The following is a 16,856-nucleotide window of genomic DNA, read 5'->3' as shown; positions in this document are numbered from 1 at the left end:
ATGCCGCCTTCCAATCAGTCGCAGCTGTAAAACCATTTGAGGGCCACCTACCGGCTTGCAGGTGTGGCCGTTTTTGGCGCAGTCCCAGCAGGCAGCGCCCGTATCTGGAAACAGAATTAGCAGGCCAGCTTGTTTTACCATTCAGTACCTGACGTACTATTTTGCGAAGCACACTCGTGGCCGGGAGCTTTGACGGCTCGTGTGACGCAGGGGCGGCATGGGAAGTCGCGAATGGGACCAAGCGGGGGAAGCCTCTTGACCTTCTTCTTTTTCTTCAGGAGACTCTCCACATTAGCAGTTATGCTCCATGACGAAGAGCGGTTCGAATCTTACAGGGACCTTGCCTGGGCTTCTGTGATCGCCTGGCCGGGATGATCCTCTGTCCTTGCGAACTGGTTTGGTGTCCGGCGCCCCAGCCGGCTCAGAGGCTTCACTTTCACAAAGGTTGTCGCTATTGGCAGGGGCCATGGCACCGATTCCCGGCGAGTGCTTTTTGCAAGCCGTTGAAAGGCGGAAGGTAAACAGCGGATCGTACGGAGAAATTGGGTCAGTAAATAGCTGCTGCGGCACCACGGGCCAAGCATGGCCTAGCCCATTGGCAAGTCGACCGGCTGCCCCTGAGATGCACCGGTGCCAGGGCTGTTCCCATTCGGGCAGCTGCCTGTCCCGCCCTCATTTCGGTACGAGGCCGCTGCTGGTCAGAGTCCATGCAGCAGCGGACAGAAATACCCACTCCGCACCCCCTCAGCGCCAAACTATCTCCTTACCAACACACAGCTGCGGTCCCCTCCGCGCTGCTCTCTGCCATGGCGCGTCCGCGCAGTGCTATCGATCAACACCGCAACTATGTGTCTCGTCTCTATCTCAGCGGCGTCTCGCGGAGCAGGATTTGCTACAAGCTGCGCAAACACTTCCATGTTGCAGTCAATCTCAGTACCCTGTCTCGTCGGATTGCAGACTGGGATCTCCCTCGCCAACAAACCCGGACCAGAGAAACTCCAGAGCTGATTGAGACAGTACGCGACCTGATCTTTCGGGTTGGGCTGACCGAAAAGCAGACGATCAACGTTCTACAACGACAGGGTTGGCCCATCACGAAGCGAGGTCTAAAACGAATTAGACTTCACCCAGATCGACGTTGGCTGCGAAGGCTCAACAGCGAAGAAGAGCGCCTCGCTTTGCTAGAGAAGGCGTAGCAGGCCATTATCGAGATGACACAGCGGTCCAACGCCATTTCGGGATATGGGAAGAATCTTCTTCAGCCTTATCTCCGCCAACAAATGCAGCTTTGGGTCCCGAGGGACCCTCTTTTCCAGATGTACAAAGTTATGTTTCCAAACGAAGTCGAGCTCCGTAAAAGGATGTTTCGGAGAAAGAAAGGGCAGTTCTTAGTCCGGGACCGAACTACCAGTGGTGCATTGATGGCCACGACAAGCTCAAAGCATACGGTTTCGAAATATACGCAGCAATTGACGCATATTCCTGCAACATCATTTGGTTCTACGTTGGGCATTCGGCCACGACTGCTCTGAGCGTATTGAAGCAGTACTTGGCGGCATGTGGCGCCTACGGCTTGCGGCCGTGGTTTCTGCAAGCCGACAGGGGCAGCGAAACCCCACTGGCCGCTGCTGCCCACTGGAATTTTGTCCTAAGGTCTGAAGGGAGAATAGAGTGGCATGGGCAAGTGTTTCAGCAAGGAAAACGACTCAAAGACTCGTACAAAGCAGCCCCCAGTACGAAAATGTCAAGATTGAGAGCTGGTGGGAGAGAATGCTGCACGTCTCGTCCCGGCAATGGGTCGAGTACTTTGGAGAGCTCGCAAGAGACGGAGATTTCGACGGTGATATGCTTGAGGACCAAATTGCCCTCTACGCCGTCTACGAGGACATTCTGCGACAAGAACTTTTCGATTTCGTGGAAGCCTGGAACATACATCGGATACGTCTTCAGAAGAACCGGCCGCACGTTGTGCACGGCCAGCCCTGGATGAACTATCATTATCCTGACCCGCAAAAGGCGTGTAATTGGGGTATCCCCATTGATCGAACTGTTCTGACCGACATGGAGCGTCCCTTGTCAGACATTGATATCAATTCGTGTTTGGAGCCAGAGACCAAGAATTGGTGTCGTCAGCGTCTCACTGAAATGGATATTGATCAGGTCACTCTTGGGTCGAGCCGGGATCCAGACAAGCTGCGGCCGTTCCGGCGCTTCTACCTCGCTCTTCGGGACCACATCATTCGGCACATCGAAAGCGGCCAACAGCCTGTATTGTCTTATCACCGAGCACCGACTGGGGGCGTCGCGGAATACGTATGGCACTCGTCCGCTCGCGAGGCGAGACCTACTAACGACCGACAGGAATCACTGCTGGAGCGGGCAGCCCAAGCTCGCGATGATGAGCTGGGAGACGGTGGCGCAGCGGAACAGCCGATCATTGAAACAAGTGTCGAGGACGAGCAAGGAGATGACATTGAGAAAATAAGCGACGACGATGCCGACAGCGATAGCTCTGATGGGTTGTGTGCATAGCCACGTTTCCTATCGGCTTCTCTTCTTGTATCGAACCGCATACGTTGCAGGAGTCTTGAGGCCTTTGAACCGCGTTGAGTGGGCCGGTGGAAGGTTACTCGATCCAATACCGTCGGATGCCTGTGTGCCGCCGGCCATCGAGACTAGAGAGAGCGATTGGGAAGTCACCTATAGCGGTTAGCGTTGAATTGTCCGTTTGATGCTTGGCATCGTACGAACTCTGGGCCAAGGCTTGTTCCTTCGCAATCGCCTTCGTCTGCCTCTCGCAGTTCGCTCTCTCCCGCGCCGTGTCTTCCCTCTTCGATAGTGGTTAGCTCAGGATCACAGTCCGAGTCGCCTGCACCGCTGAGATCCACTACAGTGTCCTCCGTGGGCACATTCCAAGAATCCTCGAGGTGATCGAGCAGCGGGCTCTGGCGTGGAGCCGTAGCCGCAAGCTCTTCCTCAAGCTTGACGTGGATCTCCTCCTTGATCTGATCACCTCCCACGTTGCCGCCCTCCTTCTTTATTCCGGCTCCTTTCTTGAGGCGCTTCTTGCGTTCGGATGCTGGGCTCGAGTCGTCTTGCTTCGCCTGTCTCTTTTTGCTGTCCTTCGTCGGTGTCGAGTACTCTTCCGGCCTCAGTGGGGTGACTGGCTCTTGCTTGTCGACAACCTCTGTCGATGTCAGAACAACGAGAACTTTCAACTGCCCAGCCTGGTTGTTCGAAAAATGGCCGGATGCAAGCATGCTTGATGGCGTGATATACTTGTCAGTGTTAGGTACTGTTACTATTTTCTTCCCTGAGAAGCTCGAGGCATATGAGATAGACCAGAGGTCTTTGTTGGTCGGATCGATCGTATCGGGCAGCGGGCGGAGATGGTCAAAGAGTATGTCGGTGAATGAGGGCCATGTCAGTAGGTCTGCGGAGGAAAACTTGATGACTGTGTCTTTCAGGGGTAGCACCGTCTCCGGAATCTCCACTGAAAGCCCATTGAAGTACCTAGCTTCCAGGCTCACGAGCAAAAGGCTGATATGAACCCATTGATAGCCCGTTCTCTGCCTTGAATGCTTCTTTGTGCCACTTTTGGAGTTATGGATTGCTCGGCTCGTTGCAGATGCAACGGTCATGAATGGAGCACTGCTCGACGCATCGGATGACGGCACGCGTGCCCGTGAGCTCACAGCGCCTGGCACAAATATCCCCCCTGGTATAAGCTGTGCCCGATTAATGCCCGCAGACGTGACAGGTTTCGGCCTTTCACGCAAAAGCTGACTTGCTGGACTGACCGGCCTGGGCGGAGAGTCTTCGACTTCAACAACTTCATCGTAAGGGCCTGGAAGCGCTGGAGTCTTGGATCTGGCGCGACGCTGGGACCGAAATGGATTGGCTAATCCGCAACGGCCACTATAGTTTGCATCGACGTATATCGTCGTGAAAAGATCTTGGTGCTTCTTGCCCGCCTGAACACAATAGACGTGTTCAGGTGGGATTTTTGGAGAGCTCATGCTCATTTCGTATGGGGAGAAGAGAACATGGTGAATTGAGGCAAAAACAGGAGCACATAATACCCAGGGGAGGAACTGCTTTTAATCGATGGCATTAAATTGCAACGTCGTTGCTTGACAAATGTAGGTAACTTTGCTAGACTCTTTTGAGCAGGAGGTTGTTGCGCTGCTTCGCTGCTGAAAAGGTGCGAAATTACCGCTGTAACCCTTTGGGCTCTGTGCTCGTACATGATACGAGTGCGAAGAGGACGTGAGTGGTGATGATGCCCCAGCAATTGCACAGGAATGCATTCGTGTATTGCTGCCTGGCGGGCGGAGGAGATGGATCGGTTTGTTGGCACACTTCACGCACAAGCAGAATCTGATGCAGCAGTGATTTTCGACGGCAATGGTTATGTTGAGTGTTCGTCGCGTTGACGACAAAAAAGCTGGTCTGGTCCAGGGTATGCCCTGTCGCGGAACTTCGCCCTCAGTGTGCGACCATCCCCAGGTAGTGAAGGTGCAGTGCTCTTTAACAATTCACGGGGCCAACGAGCAGGTCTTTGTATCGTGAAACTTTGGCGAATGCTTTCTGTTGGTATATTATACTGCCATGATACTGGCCACTCGTGGTCGCGATCGCTTCAATTACAGGTGTTGCGGGACCCTGGCGCCAGCACTGGGAGGTCGAGCGGACCTGCTGCCAGTCCGCGGTACTTCTGTCGGGATCATCCGAAGTACTCGAATGTCTGCCCAGCGCCGCCGCTAAACCCAAAGTGGGTTTCGCAACACTGTCCCCTCTCGCCCTCCGTAGACCCCCGTGCCTTTAAGGGGCACGGACCCCGTGCCTCCAATCCGGAACAACATTCGGCCCGCCCACTGAGACGCAAACACCATGCCATTCCTACGATATTGACCGTGGCCAACACGCGTTGTCCAGCGCATTCAACGCAATATGGACCCAAAAATAAGAACCAGGGAATTCCCTGCTGATTGTGTTCCTCCCGAGGGCAAATTTGAATCTCGAGACGCCCTATTTGCCGCCATCAATGCCTGGGCAGCGCCTCGCGGCTATGCTTTTACGACGGGCAGATCAACAAGGAAGAAGGCTAATGGGCGACCTACCGTCACGTACACGTGCGATCGCGCAGGCCGGCCAGGAGCGCACAGGGGAAAGGGTGACAAGCCAATGGATCCGAAACGGCAGACCAGTACACGTATTACCGGGTGTCAGTTCTCAATCAACGCGAAGCAGGATCCCGACGGCACCCAGTGGCACGTCAAACATCGTCCCGGTACCCAGTTTGCCGTCCACAATCATGAGCCCAGCCCGCATATATCAGCACATCCAAGTCTCCGCGCCCTCTCCGCAAGCGATGAGGCGACGATTAGCGACCTCACGCAAGCTAGTATTGCGCCGAGAGACATCCGCACCTACCTGCGCCAAAACTCGTCGTCTGGCGGGGTGGCGACACAACAAGATATATATAACTGCATCGCGAAGAGCAAGCGAGCGCTTTGCGAAGGACAAAGCACGATACAAGCCCTCGCCAACGAGCTAGACAGTCAGGGGTTCTGGAGCCGGATCCAGCTCGACCAAGCCCGCCGAGTAACTGCAGTGTTATTCGCCCACCCAGAATCATTGGCTTATCTCCAAGCATATCCGGAGCTTCTCATCCTGGACTGCACCTACAAGACGAACAAGTATAAGATGCCACTCCTCGACATGATTGGGGTGGACGCTTGCCAACGCTCGTTTTGTATCGCCTTTGCCTTCCTTAGCGGGGAGGCCGAAGAAGACTTCATTTGGGCATTGGATCGGCTACGCTCCATGTATGACATGTGTGGCGCCTCATATCCATCTGTGGTCCTTACGGATCGCTGTCTTGCTTGCATGAACGCTGTAGCTCATTGCTTTCCCGGGTCCATCTCCCTTCTATGTCTCTGGCATGCAAATAAGGCAGTACTGGCCTACTGCAGACCTGCGTTCGTGCGCCGCGAGGGTGACGAGCAAAGCATTGAGAAATGGACGGAATTCTTCGGGTACTGGTTTGCAATCGTCAATTCCATAGACGAAGAAGCATACAACCGACAGCTTGATGAGCTGGAAAGACGCTATGTGCCTGAGTACGTTGACGAGGTTAGCTACATCAAGCAGACGTGGCTTAACTTGTACAAGGAGAAGCTCGTGAAGGCCTGGGTTGACCAGCATGCTCATTTTGGCAACAACGTCACTTCTCGGGTTGAAGGCATCCACGCACTCTTGAAGGGCCATCTCAAGAACTCACAACAAGACCTTTTTACGGCATGGAATCGGATCAAGCAGGCGCTGCTGAACCAGCTCGCCGAACTTCGAGCTAACCAAGCCTGTCAGCAAATACGGACGCCACTTGACTTATCTGGACCACTCTTTAGCACCATACGTGGATGGGTCTCTCACGAGGCGCTGCGCAAGGTCGACCAGCAAAGGCGGGCGCCGATGGCAATTGAGCGCTCACGATATTATCCGAGTGCGACACTGCTGTTTCTGCAGCGCGTTTGCAGCGGCTGGAACGCGCGTGTTCCCAGCGCCAGCTCGCAAGGCGGGACACACGAGCGGTGCGGTGACCCCGGCACCGCGCAAATATACGTAGCCGAATCTTACGACGGGACTTGGGCTTTGAGGCCTCCTGGTTTGGGCTTGCAAGCCTCCTGGAACCTGTCGCACGGACCGTTTCTTGAAGTTGACGGCAATGCGGCACCCTGCAGCCGGGTAAATGCACCTGAAATGCAATCCGTCAAGTTTGGTGTTTTTGTGTGGTGGGGGCCGCAATTCTAATACAGGTATCTGCCTGTCCCTCAAAGCTCTGTCCGGGGATCATACCGCCGCTAATTGACTCAAGTATCCCCGCGCCTTCTGCAGTTAACCGATCGTTCGGCAGGTTGGAAGATCAATCCCAATGCTTCCGCCTCTCGCTCGGGCATCCAGTGGCGTTCCTTGGCGCCGCCAGCTTGACTTTCGCGGAACCAGCAGCGAGCGCATTGTGCTGATGACGCCCACCGAGTACAATTCGTTTGCCGCGGTAGGCGGATAAAGCCATACTGCATTGCTGTGTCCCGTAGACGCCACTTCTTCCTGTGGATGATGGATAATCGGGATCATCAAACTTGGCCGGTACTGGTGAAACATGGGGCGCCATGACAGCATAAGGGTTTCCATAACAATGGAGACGCAGAGGTACGGCAAAGGTACGTCCGTGCGCCATTCGAGGTTGCCTGCATCCGTCGGCTAACTTCACCAGGGAGTGCGCCTCTGTGGCTTCGGCGTCGTCAGGGCTGGGTTCCAACTTTGCTACTTATTTTGCATTTTTCACTCCCTTTAGATGTTGCACACATGAATCAGCGGGATCCTTTGTACAAACGATGCCCCCTATCATTCTCCGCGAGATTGGCCAACATTGACACAAAATATCCCGCGTATGGTAATGGAGGACCGAAGTGGCCAAATCGTTGCCGTCAATGTCGCCTTTATGGTCCTCACCACCATCGTCATCGGGCTTCGCATTTACTGTCGAGGGTGGATAATACGGTCTTTCGGCATAGACGACTACACAATGTTTGTGACTTGGGCACGTTCATTCACTACACCCTACTCCAATAGCCGCGTTCAAAATGTGGCTAATCGTGCGCCAGGTCTTATTTTTGATGTACCTAACGACTCAACTTCTTGGTGTTGCTCACGGGACGGGCAAACACCGGGCTGCCTTGGATCTCAGCAGCAACAGAAAGGCGCTCATGGTAACAAGCCCCGTCCATGTGTTGGCTAAACCAAGTAATTAACATCTCCAGTGGTGGTTTGCGTGCGAGTTGCTATATATCTTCTGCACCTGTCTGCTTAAAATATCCGTTGGGTTCTTCCTCCTGCGCGTCGCTGTCGATCTCAAACACATATGGATTCTTCGGATCTCGATGGTATTAACCATTGTCTTCGGCCTCGCATACTTTTTCATGGTTGTATTCCAATGCTCGCCAGTTTCTGCCTTCTGGCAAATAAACCCCAGAGCACCAAATAACTGTCTGCCGGAAGGACCCATCATCGTAATGACCTACACGGCATCATGTTTGAACTGTACCGCGGATTGGATTTTCGGCATCATGCCGGGATTTATTGTGTGGTCTCTCAAAATGCCGCGGAAGACAAAACTCCTGGTCGTCGCTATCCTGAGCTTCGCCGCTGTGTAAGTTCACAACTCACGGACCCAACTGCTGGGACTAGTTGCAGCGAAGTATTGACCTCGTCGCAGCGGTAGTAGCGCAACAATCTTCCGATCCACCTTTATCCCTACGCTTTTGGATGGTGAGGACTTTTTGTGTAAGTCAGTCCTCGTAGGAACATACCCGACCTTTGCCAAGCTCACCGTGAACCGGCAGACGCCACGAGTGACGTCGCCATTTGGAGCACCGTCGAGCCCGGCATAGGCATTTCCGCGGCATCGTTAGCGACACTACGACCATTCTTGCAACTATTGAGTTACAAGATTGGCCTCTCCAGTACCGGGCCAAGCAACCCAGACTGGCAGCAGCGTAACCATGCTCCCCGTTTTCGGCTGGGATACATCAAGAGCAGCAGCTCGCCCCGCGTGCATTTGCAGACTCCGAGGGCGGACGGTACAACCGCTACAACGATAGCCTCGGAGACGGGCTCATAACAAGGGCTTGAACATCTATGCCCTTGGAAAACCCTACTTCAAGAAACAAGTCTAGTGTCATGTGGAAATGGTTTACCAACTGCTGGAGACGATTTTCAACCCTGGCCTTATAACCATGCTTCTGACTGCGGTCGCCAGTGCCTTGCTAGAGCTTGAATACGGTGCTCCGGTGTCCTGCAAGAAATGTCGATCGACTCGTATAAAGATGAGTTGCATGAGAAGCTGAATGTTGAGCTCAAGGCACGAAGATCAGGGTGCAAAAGAGGCACAGACCGTGGTCACACGTCAGAGCCTCGCTTTGGCTGTCACAAATTGAACATATGCTATCGAGACATTCCCATTCACGCCCAACTACTTTATACAAACGGAACAAGAAGCCCGTTGGCAGCCGTCGGGCTGAAGCAAGCCGAAACGATCCGTCGCCTTACCAGTGGGGTGAATACGTGATAAAGCCCATGAGAATACCAGAAATGAGTCCTGCAACAGGCACAGTGATGACCCAACCGAGGTAAATCCACGCAACCATGCGCCAGTTTATGGCACGCCAGTCACCATTGCAGAGACCAACTCCGACAATCGCGCCAGTAATGCACTGAGTGGTGGACACAGGAAGCTCTGTAATCTAGAGTCAGCGCAATGCAAATTAGATGGAAAAATTGTGTGGCGAACTTACCAAGACGAGTAGCCATAATGACTGTGATAACAGATCCCAACTCCATAGAGAAGCCACGCGAGGGCGACATAAGTGTTACGCGGTTGCCGAGGTTGCGCATAATATGGTAGCCATACGTCCAAAGGCCAACGACAATACCTGCACCACCAAAGGCAAGGACCCAAAGCGGCACATTTGCCTTTTTGCCAGGTATCTTGCCACTCTGCCATATCTGGTAGATAGTAGCATAGGGACCGACAGCGTTGGCGACATCGTTGGCGCCGTGAGTGAAGGAAGCAGCTGAAGCCGTCATGACCTGCAGGAAAGTGTATAGAAACTCGGTGCGATTGTCGTAGTGGCGGGCGCGGGCGTGGATCTCCTCGACGTCTCCCGCAATGACGGACTTTTGGCTCTGAGAGCTGACTATGTCCTGGTCCACACCGCGCAGGACAACCCACTTGGCGAACCACCACATGTACCGACCCGAGTACCAAGGGCCATCAGGTTTGGGGCCAACGAGAGACTTGTGTTTGGGAGCAGAGTCCTCCGATTCGGGGATCGAAGTCTCAGATCCTACAACCTTCTTCTCGTGCTGGCCCTCGATATCCTCTGTGGGGCTCGCTGCTGCACGGGCACGGCGGGCATCGAGCTCCTCGCGTGTCAAGTGGCCTTCGTAAAAGTTGCGGACCACACCCTTGAAATCAGCGGGAGGGGGAGGCACCTCACCACGACGTAGCAGTAGTGGGCCCTGGAAGATGTGCCAGGCACGTAGCTGCCAGTCCTCTTTGATGACGACGCGGTATACCCACGGCACTAGGAAGATGGCCATAAGCAGGCCCCAGGCGGCGCCTGTGGCGACGATGACGCCGGGGATTTGCGCGTCTGTTAACTTGACCTCATAGTCACCACCTTTCCAAATAAGAAGCATAACAATAAGCGAGGCAGTAACCCAGAAGTATATCGGGATGAGCATGAGACCCTTCATAGTAGGGTTAGACCGGAGCAGAACGCCGTATTTAGTGAGGAGGAAGATGATGGCCGCAAAAGCACCAGATAAGACTGGCGCAATAATCCAGGCAAGGAAGACCTATAGCAGAGATTAGCTAAACGGCTTCGGTCGAGGCAGAGTACGCCAACGAAACACTGACCTGAACGACGCCTTGCTTGATGTCGACGCTACCATCCTTCTTGTAGCCAACCCATGTAACACCTCCACCACCAAGGGCCCCGATACCCATACCAAGCACACCACCGAGAATGGAGTGCGTAGTCGAGACAGGCATGCCAAAGCGGGTAGCGATAGTCAGGTAGCTTGCGGAAGCCATGACGGCACAGACCATGCCAAGCATCAGAAGAGCCGGCTGCTCGTCGAAAGCCTTGATGTCGACAATCTTCGTGCGGATAGTATCGGCTACACGGCCACCAACTCCGAGTGCGCCGCCAAATTCCATGACAGAGGCGCCCAGCATGGCTTGCAGATAGGAAATAGAGCGCGAGGAGACGGAGCTGGCCCACGAGTTTGCGACATCGTTGGCACCGATGTTCCACGCGTCGAGGAACGCGAAGATGGTGCCAACGGCAAGGAGGTAGTCGAACTGGTGCAGAGGCATTGCGGCGATACCCCTTGCGCGGAGCAACTCGCTTTCTTGTCGCTGAAGCTGTCTCGCAGGGTTGATTGTCGAACAGGGGTGAGCGCGGCGACAGGGCCCAATAACACGAATTTTGCAACAGGAGGAGAGAAGGAGGTGAGGAGAAGACTGAAAACTTAAGAAGAAAGCCTTTATACCTGAAAAGGCCCGGCTGTGACCTCGGCGAGCAAATGGTGGGTTGCAGGCGCAGGCCATCCGGAGTGATGGCTCTGGAAGCGGCGCGTCGTGGCGTACGGCGTTTTCCTACTCGTGGCAACAAGAGCTCATCGGTGTGCTCATGAGGCTAGCCGTGCAGGGGTTGGCATTAGCTTGATGGGCTGTCAGGACACGAATGTCAGCCAGCAGCCATGGCCCCAGGTCCATCCATGTGCCTGTGATTCTGCTCGCCTTTGACGGCGGCTGTCGCAGCAGACGCAACAGCGGCGTTGAATCAACCTTAATGCCAAGCATATTGTTAGCGCGCCAAGGGCCACAGCAGCGGGAGGCCCCTGGACCCACCCAATCAACGCAGCACTATCTTCACGTGCGTAGCACTGGCAGCCTTGACATGCGGTGCCAGCTCTTGGCAGTCTGCTGGGCATTTTTTAGTCGCGAGACCTCGATTCCCACGTGGGGTTTGCCCGTATGCGGCCTTGAGAGCACGTTCCTGCTTGGAGCGCGGTGAATGGTTGCAGGCCCTGCGTGCCAAGGAGCAGCCACATTGAGGAACTGCGAGCATGAGCAGGTAAAGGGCCATCCACGAATGATCAGCTCCTGCTGTACAGAATGACTACGTACGGAAAGTCTCCTCGGCTGTTGCAACCATGTGTCAAATTGGAGGTTTTACGGCCTGATTTCCTGGCTTGACGGCTTGGCGACATCCCAGTGCGGGTGTCACCGGGGGTTTTCTGTTGAAAGCCCTACGCCTTAAAGCCTCTTGGTATTCCCGCAGCTTGTTTTGCAACACCTTTGTCGCCGAAACACGCCTGAACAGGATACGCACCCACTTTGATGATCAATGCGACGAGATCGCCCCTTGGAATTCACCGTCTGCTCACTGTCGCCCGAGAGAAAGGTGTCGGAGTGATCGCGACACAAGCACGAGAACAGGCGACTACTATACCTCGAGGTCAGCCTGTGGTCGCATTGGACAACGCTCGACTTTAGCCCCGATCAACTAGTATGAGGCCTATCCTCCCAAAGTTGTCCGATACATCCGAGAGTCCAGGGGATCACATTCGTAGGTCATCTCAGGACTCGATGGGGGAGGTCGGGCACACAATATTGATGACAATCGCCTACGCAGAGCACGTATTATCGAAACCAAATTGGGAGGCTAAGAAACGGTCACAAAACAAGGAGGCAGAGCGGGAGCGTCGGAAACAGCTTGTGGCTGCATTGGAGGCGCTGTCAACTACCATCTCAGAAAGGCCGTGCCCGAGGTCCAGCACCATAGGAGCTGAAGGAGCACATGAGACGGCTCCTTCGGTCCCAGGGAGAACAAAGGCCGACATAGTGCGATCTGCTATTGACCGCATCTTATTTCTCCAAGAGCAACTTCATGAGGCACATCAGAGGCTGCAGGGCCTCGAGCACCAGCATATGGCCAAAGCTTCTGGCCGTTTAGGACAGTAGCATGCCCTACTGCAGGGACATTATCGACGAGAGTCTGGGGCCTCCTCTTGCCCCAATATACGCTGTACTAAACCTAGCAACTCCTGTCAATTCGAAAGGCCTCAACCTTTGCGAGAGAACGTGGCTGAATGGTGCATGTGAGCCTTAGATGACTGCTTTCGAAAATTGATGTTGTCGAGTATACGGTTTTGGCATAACAAGCGTTGCTTATGGTCCGGCAATGTGCCGTGCTGTTATTCTGAGGTGTCGATAACAGCGGCAAATAGGCCGATGTTGTGAGAGCACGCTCGGTGGGGGGCCAATAAATCGGGTGCCATTTATGTCATTCTCGCGAACCACTTCTGTTGTTTTTATTGGGATGGGACACAAGCAGATGCGAGACTCTAATGTTTGCAACCCACAATTATATTCTCTTGAACACCCAACATTGCCCAGCGCCTGATCAACCGTGGTCCCGGACGCCCCAACAGGACATATTGATACCCAGCGCCCAGCGTGTAGATGCAGTGGGTTGCACCATTAGCCCGATAGACGTGCATACAACAACACTTTGTAACGGTCAATTGAAGGTTCTTTGCGCCGAGCCGTAGACCCTGGACACCCAGACGCGGCTGCAAGAATGGCAGCCGCACTGGGCTCAATCCCTCGCCCCGTCGTTTCCGCTGTGCCGAGATGGTGTCCAAACCCGGCAGGGTGGGCCGTCCAACAGGATATAGAGCTGGCAGGTTGAGAGACGAGGAAAACTTCAAGTCTCCCCCGTATTCGGCTAAATGAATTGATTCGCGTGCAAGCCGCCATCTCTGCTGTTACCGGCGCCTGATGCGCTGACTCTCGAGGGGGTCCATATCCTTCAGCTGCCATACCGGTAGCTGTCTCCATTGGGCCCGCGGAACCCGGTTCGGGCAGGACTCTGCGACCGGGGGCGGCGCTGCAGCGGACCCGCAGCGGACCTGGAGCGGCTGGGGAAATGGGGACTACCGGCTCCGGGCCGAGCGGGCAGGGAACGACTGGCTGTTGCACATTCTTCGTGGCCCCACCAGCGTTGCACGACGAGGGAAGTTTATAATTCCTTTCGTCGCCGCTCCCAGATGATGTCTGCGGCACAGCTCGTGAGACACCTTCTCGCATTCTCATCGCCGTGGACACTACCCATCGCATCCTCAAGCCGCAGGCCTCTCCTCACGCCATGGCTCAGGACACCCGTGCAGAGGTGATTGTGATTGGCGCTGGCGTATCGGGCCTCACGGCCGCCTCCGAACTACAGCGTGAGGGCATCGACGTCATCGTGCTCGAGGCATGCCCAACCATCGGCGGCCGCGCCAAATCGACCACCACCAGGCTCGGCTTGCATATTGACCTCAGAGGCCAATGGATCGGGCACGGTCATCGCCGCCTCACTGCTCTGATCGAAAGAGCCGGCGGTACCATGTACAAGACACTCACGCGTGGCTTGCCGCTGATTGTCCGCGACCGTCGCACCGTGTCCATCTTTTCCCCGTCGGCACTCGTCTCGCTGTTATATCTCGCCATCGTCGAAGTCATGAGCAAGGTCTATGTTCCGCGACGGTGGGTCGCGCTTACGGTGGATAAGGCCATTGAAACCATGGCCCCGACGCAGCTGGCGCGCCAACTCCTCCAGCTGCTCGTCGCCGTCACGTCCACCGCCGACTTGGCCAACTTCTCCATGTACAGCTACGCCAAAACGATTCCCCTATGCGGCGGCTTGATAGATATGACGAGCACCGCGGGCGGGGCGCAAGACAGCCTGATTGTGGAATCCACGGGCATCGCCACTTCTATGCTAGCCGGGGAGCTCTCCCGCGAGGTCTTAACCGACACGATTGTGACGAGTGTGTCGCAGGATGAAAGCGAGGGAGTCAAGGTCGGCACGGCGTCAGGGCGACAGTTCCACGCCAGCAAGGTCATCGTGACTGTGCCGCCGCCGATGTGGAAGAATATCAAGTTCGAGCCTGCATTGCCCGCCGAACGTCGGGCGCTCCAACGAAACACCCGCATGGGCATCGTCTATAAAGCCTTCGCCATCTACGAGGAACCCTTTTGGCGCGATGGATTGGGCGCGGAGATCTTGGTGCTTGACGACCCCGCGTTCGGCGTCTTTGACTCTACCTCACCTGGGGGGCCGGGGCATCTGTGCATTCTAGTTCCTGGTTCTCCTGCGCACCAGCTCAACAACCTGAGCGCTGGCGAACAACGGGACTTCCTGTTGTCTCGACTCGTGCCACATCTGGGTCGCCGTGTGCTTCAGCCTGTAGATTGGCACGACAAGGCGTGGCATTTGGACGAGCACTGTGGTGGCGGCTACATGGCATTCCCAGTCACTGGGTCTACGGAGGGTATTCTGCCGATGCCTCATGAGCCGATCGGCAATTTGCACTGGGCAGGGACAGAGACTTCGACAGACCATCCTGGATACATTGAAGGCGCCATACAGTCCGGCGAGCGTGTTGCCCAGGAGATTGTTCGCGATATTCGCCAAGTCAGGAACGGGGAAGAGCTATAAGTGTTGAATTTGTAGTATATTATACACCAGGCTGTCGCCCCATGCAGTTACCTCCTCACCCCCTAATGGCAAGCACCATGCCATACACAGCGGAGCTACCAGTCGCCGCCGCGTGGCGTACAAGCATTGGCCGCCGGCTCAACACAGGTGTAACAGGCCAACGACGCCTGACATCAGGTATGAACGTCATTAGTATGTGGATGGCACGGGATAGGCACCCTAGTCGGCCAGGCAGTCGAGTAGGGTTCCTTGTTACGTGACCAGTAAGGAGCCTACCATGATCACCCGTGCCAACCTTGCCTAGAGGTAAGCAGAGGTGAGCGGATAGAGCACGGGTGGTCAAAAGTCGTTAGAGAGAGATGCATTCTATAGCCGTTACCTAAGAGTAGATGGCTAGATCTTTAGTAGTTAATCTAAGTATTAAATAAGAAAGTCCTGGAAGCTTCTTCAAATGCTCTTATAAATCGGTTTGTACTCGCTAAGCCTGAGTTACTACCCATGTAGTAGAGAACCTTAGGTACCTCTAGGATCCGTCCGAGAGGACATGATGGAAATGTGACTATCCATTCCTTCCCCACTCTCTGTGGTTCAACCGGTGCTTAGGAAGCGTCGTGAAAGTTGAAGAGCATCTCTTTCGTTCTTTCTCTGTCCTTTTTCCCGTTCAGAAGGTTAGATATGATTGTACCATTGTCTGCCTGATACCCTAGTGTTCTGCAAGTATCGCCCGAGAGCCACTATGGCTGGAAAAGCCCGTCCTCATATCCCTCGAAGATCCGGGGCATGTTGTCTCGGAAAGAGAGCACTTGGGCGCTGAATCTGCTCTCTGAGCAGAGAGTCTCTCCCCAGTACCAGAACCCGTATGAAGCGATAAGTCGCTCAATGTAATCCCTAAACGTATACCGTGTTCTATGGAATTTATTTCCGAAGTGGTGGTAAGCAATATGGTCCTCCAGGGTCCCATCTGGTGCCTGGATGAAACACATGCAAGCTTCAGGAATGAAGAAGTCAAATGGCAATACTCCGCGATACGTAAACCTCCATTCATCATCACGTCGTGGTTTAATATGATCCGGTAGAGGGAACCAGGTGATACCGCGCCAGTTGTCACCGAAAGTTGTGGTGATGGGGAGAATTTGGATGTGACCCGTTGATGGCAGATCGCCCGTGGTCATCTCAGGAGACATGTGCTCCCATTCGAGAGTAAACGAGCCTACTTGGGAGTAGAACTCCTCAACGCCATCAGGTAGAATACCATTAGCGTATTCTCTTGCCTGGTCCAACTCATGCTGTGGCGTAGGTGGACCCAGTCTTGCTTCCGTAACTCGTATGTGCGGATGTTGCTGGAGGGTTGAGACCATCCGTTTGAGACGTCGCTGAATATCGGAATCTGCGGCAGTTTCCGGGGGAAGACAAACTGGTGAGCCAAACTCTTCTCGTTGGGTCGAAGGTTGTGAGTCATCGTCTACATGGGAAGCTTTTGGCGGTTCGCTGGCCGGCACGTCTCCAGTATCACTTCGGTGTTGGAACTGCAGACCGCTTCCTTGCGGGGTCGCAAGAGCTTGATGGACCGGAGCCGAAGTAGGTCGGACTGCTGGGGTGCGACCAAGTTGATCCTCCGCGAATTCAGCTTTCTCTTGTTCCAGTTCCTGCAGTCTCGCCATGTGAGTATTTGACCCTCATTTGAGGGAGGGGATTCTGACCACCGATGTGTCATTCATGATTCGTCTTGCCAGG

At 54.6% G+C, this 16,856-nt stretch overlaps 4 protein-coding genes across 4 annotated transcripts; 2 read left to right on the top strand and 2 right to left on the bottom strand.

Moving 5' to 3' along the window:
* Positions 1-1,770: 1,770 nt before the first annotated feature.
* PLICBS_004079 (uncharacterized protein) lies at positions 1,771-2,532 on the top strand (the record flags this gene model as incomplete). The annotated part of the gene is made up of 2 exons (XM_018328321.2): positions 1,771-2,313; positions 2,362-2,532. 2 exons carry the CDS (start codon positions 1,771-1,773, stop codon positions 2,530-2,532), a joined length of 714 nt encoding a protein of 237 aa, XP_018173097.2.
* A 164-nt stretch (positions 2,533-2,696) lies between these two features.
* PLICBS_004078 (uncharacterized protein) lies at positions 2,697-3,260 on the bottom strand (the record flags this gene model as incomplete). The annotated part of the gene is made up of 2 exons (XM_018328322.2): positions 2,697-2,700; positions 2,752-3,260. 2 exons carry the CDS (start codon positions 3,258-3,260, stop codon positions 2,697-2,699), a joined length of 513 nt encoding a protein of 170 aa, XP_018173098.2.
* A 5,850-nt stretch (positions 3,261-9,110) lies between these two features.
* Positions 9,111-10,948, bottom strand: PLICBS_004077 (phosphate-sensing transcription factor; the record flags this gene model as incomplete). Its single annotated transcript, XM_065600384.1, has 3 exons — positions 9,111-9,301; positions 9,360-10,425; positions 10,487-10,948. The coding sequence occupies 3 exons, from the start codon at positions 10,946-10,948 to the stop codon at positions 9,111-9,113; spliced, it is 1,719 nt and encodes a 572-aa protein (XP_065456456.1).
* A 2,839-nt stretch (positions 10,949-13,787) lies between these two features.
* Positions 13,788-15,122, top strand: PLICBS_004076 (uncharacterized protein; the record flags this gene model as incomplete). The annotated part of the gene is made up of 1 exon (XM_065600383.1): positions 13,788-15,122. One exon carries the CDS (start codon positions 13,788-13,790, stop codon positions 15,120-15,122), a length of 1,335 nt encoding a protein of 444 aa, XP_065456455.1.
* Positions 15,123-16,856: the final 1,734 nt, after the last annotated feature.

Source organism: Purpureocillium lilacinum (assembly GCF_023168085.1).
Source record: "Purpureocillium lilacinum CBS 284.36 DNA, scaffold_3, whole genome shotgun sequence".
In the NCBI taxonomy this organism is placed as follows: Eukaryota; Fungi; Ascomycota; class Sordariomycetes; order Hypocreales; family Ophiocordycipitaceae; genus Purpureocillium; species Purpureocillium lilacinum.
Note: the sequence above shows the minus strand (reverse complement) of the source record. Positions and strands in the feature narration are given on the sequence as shown.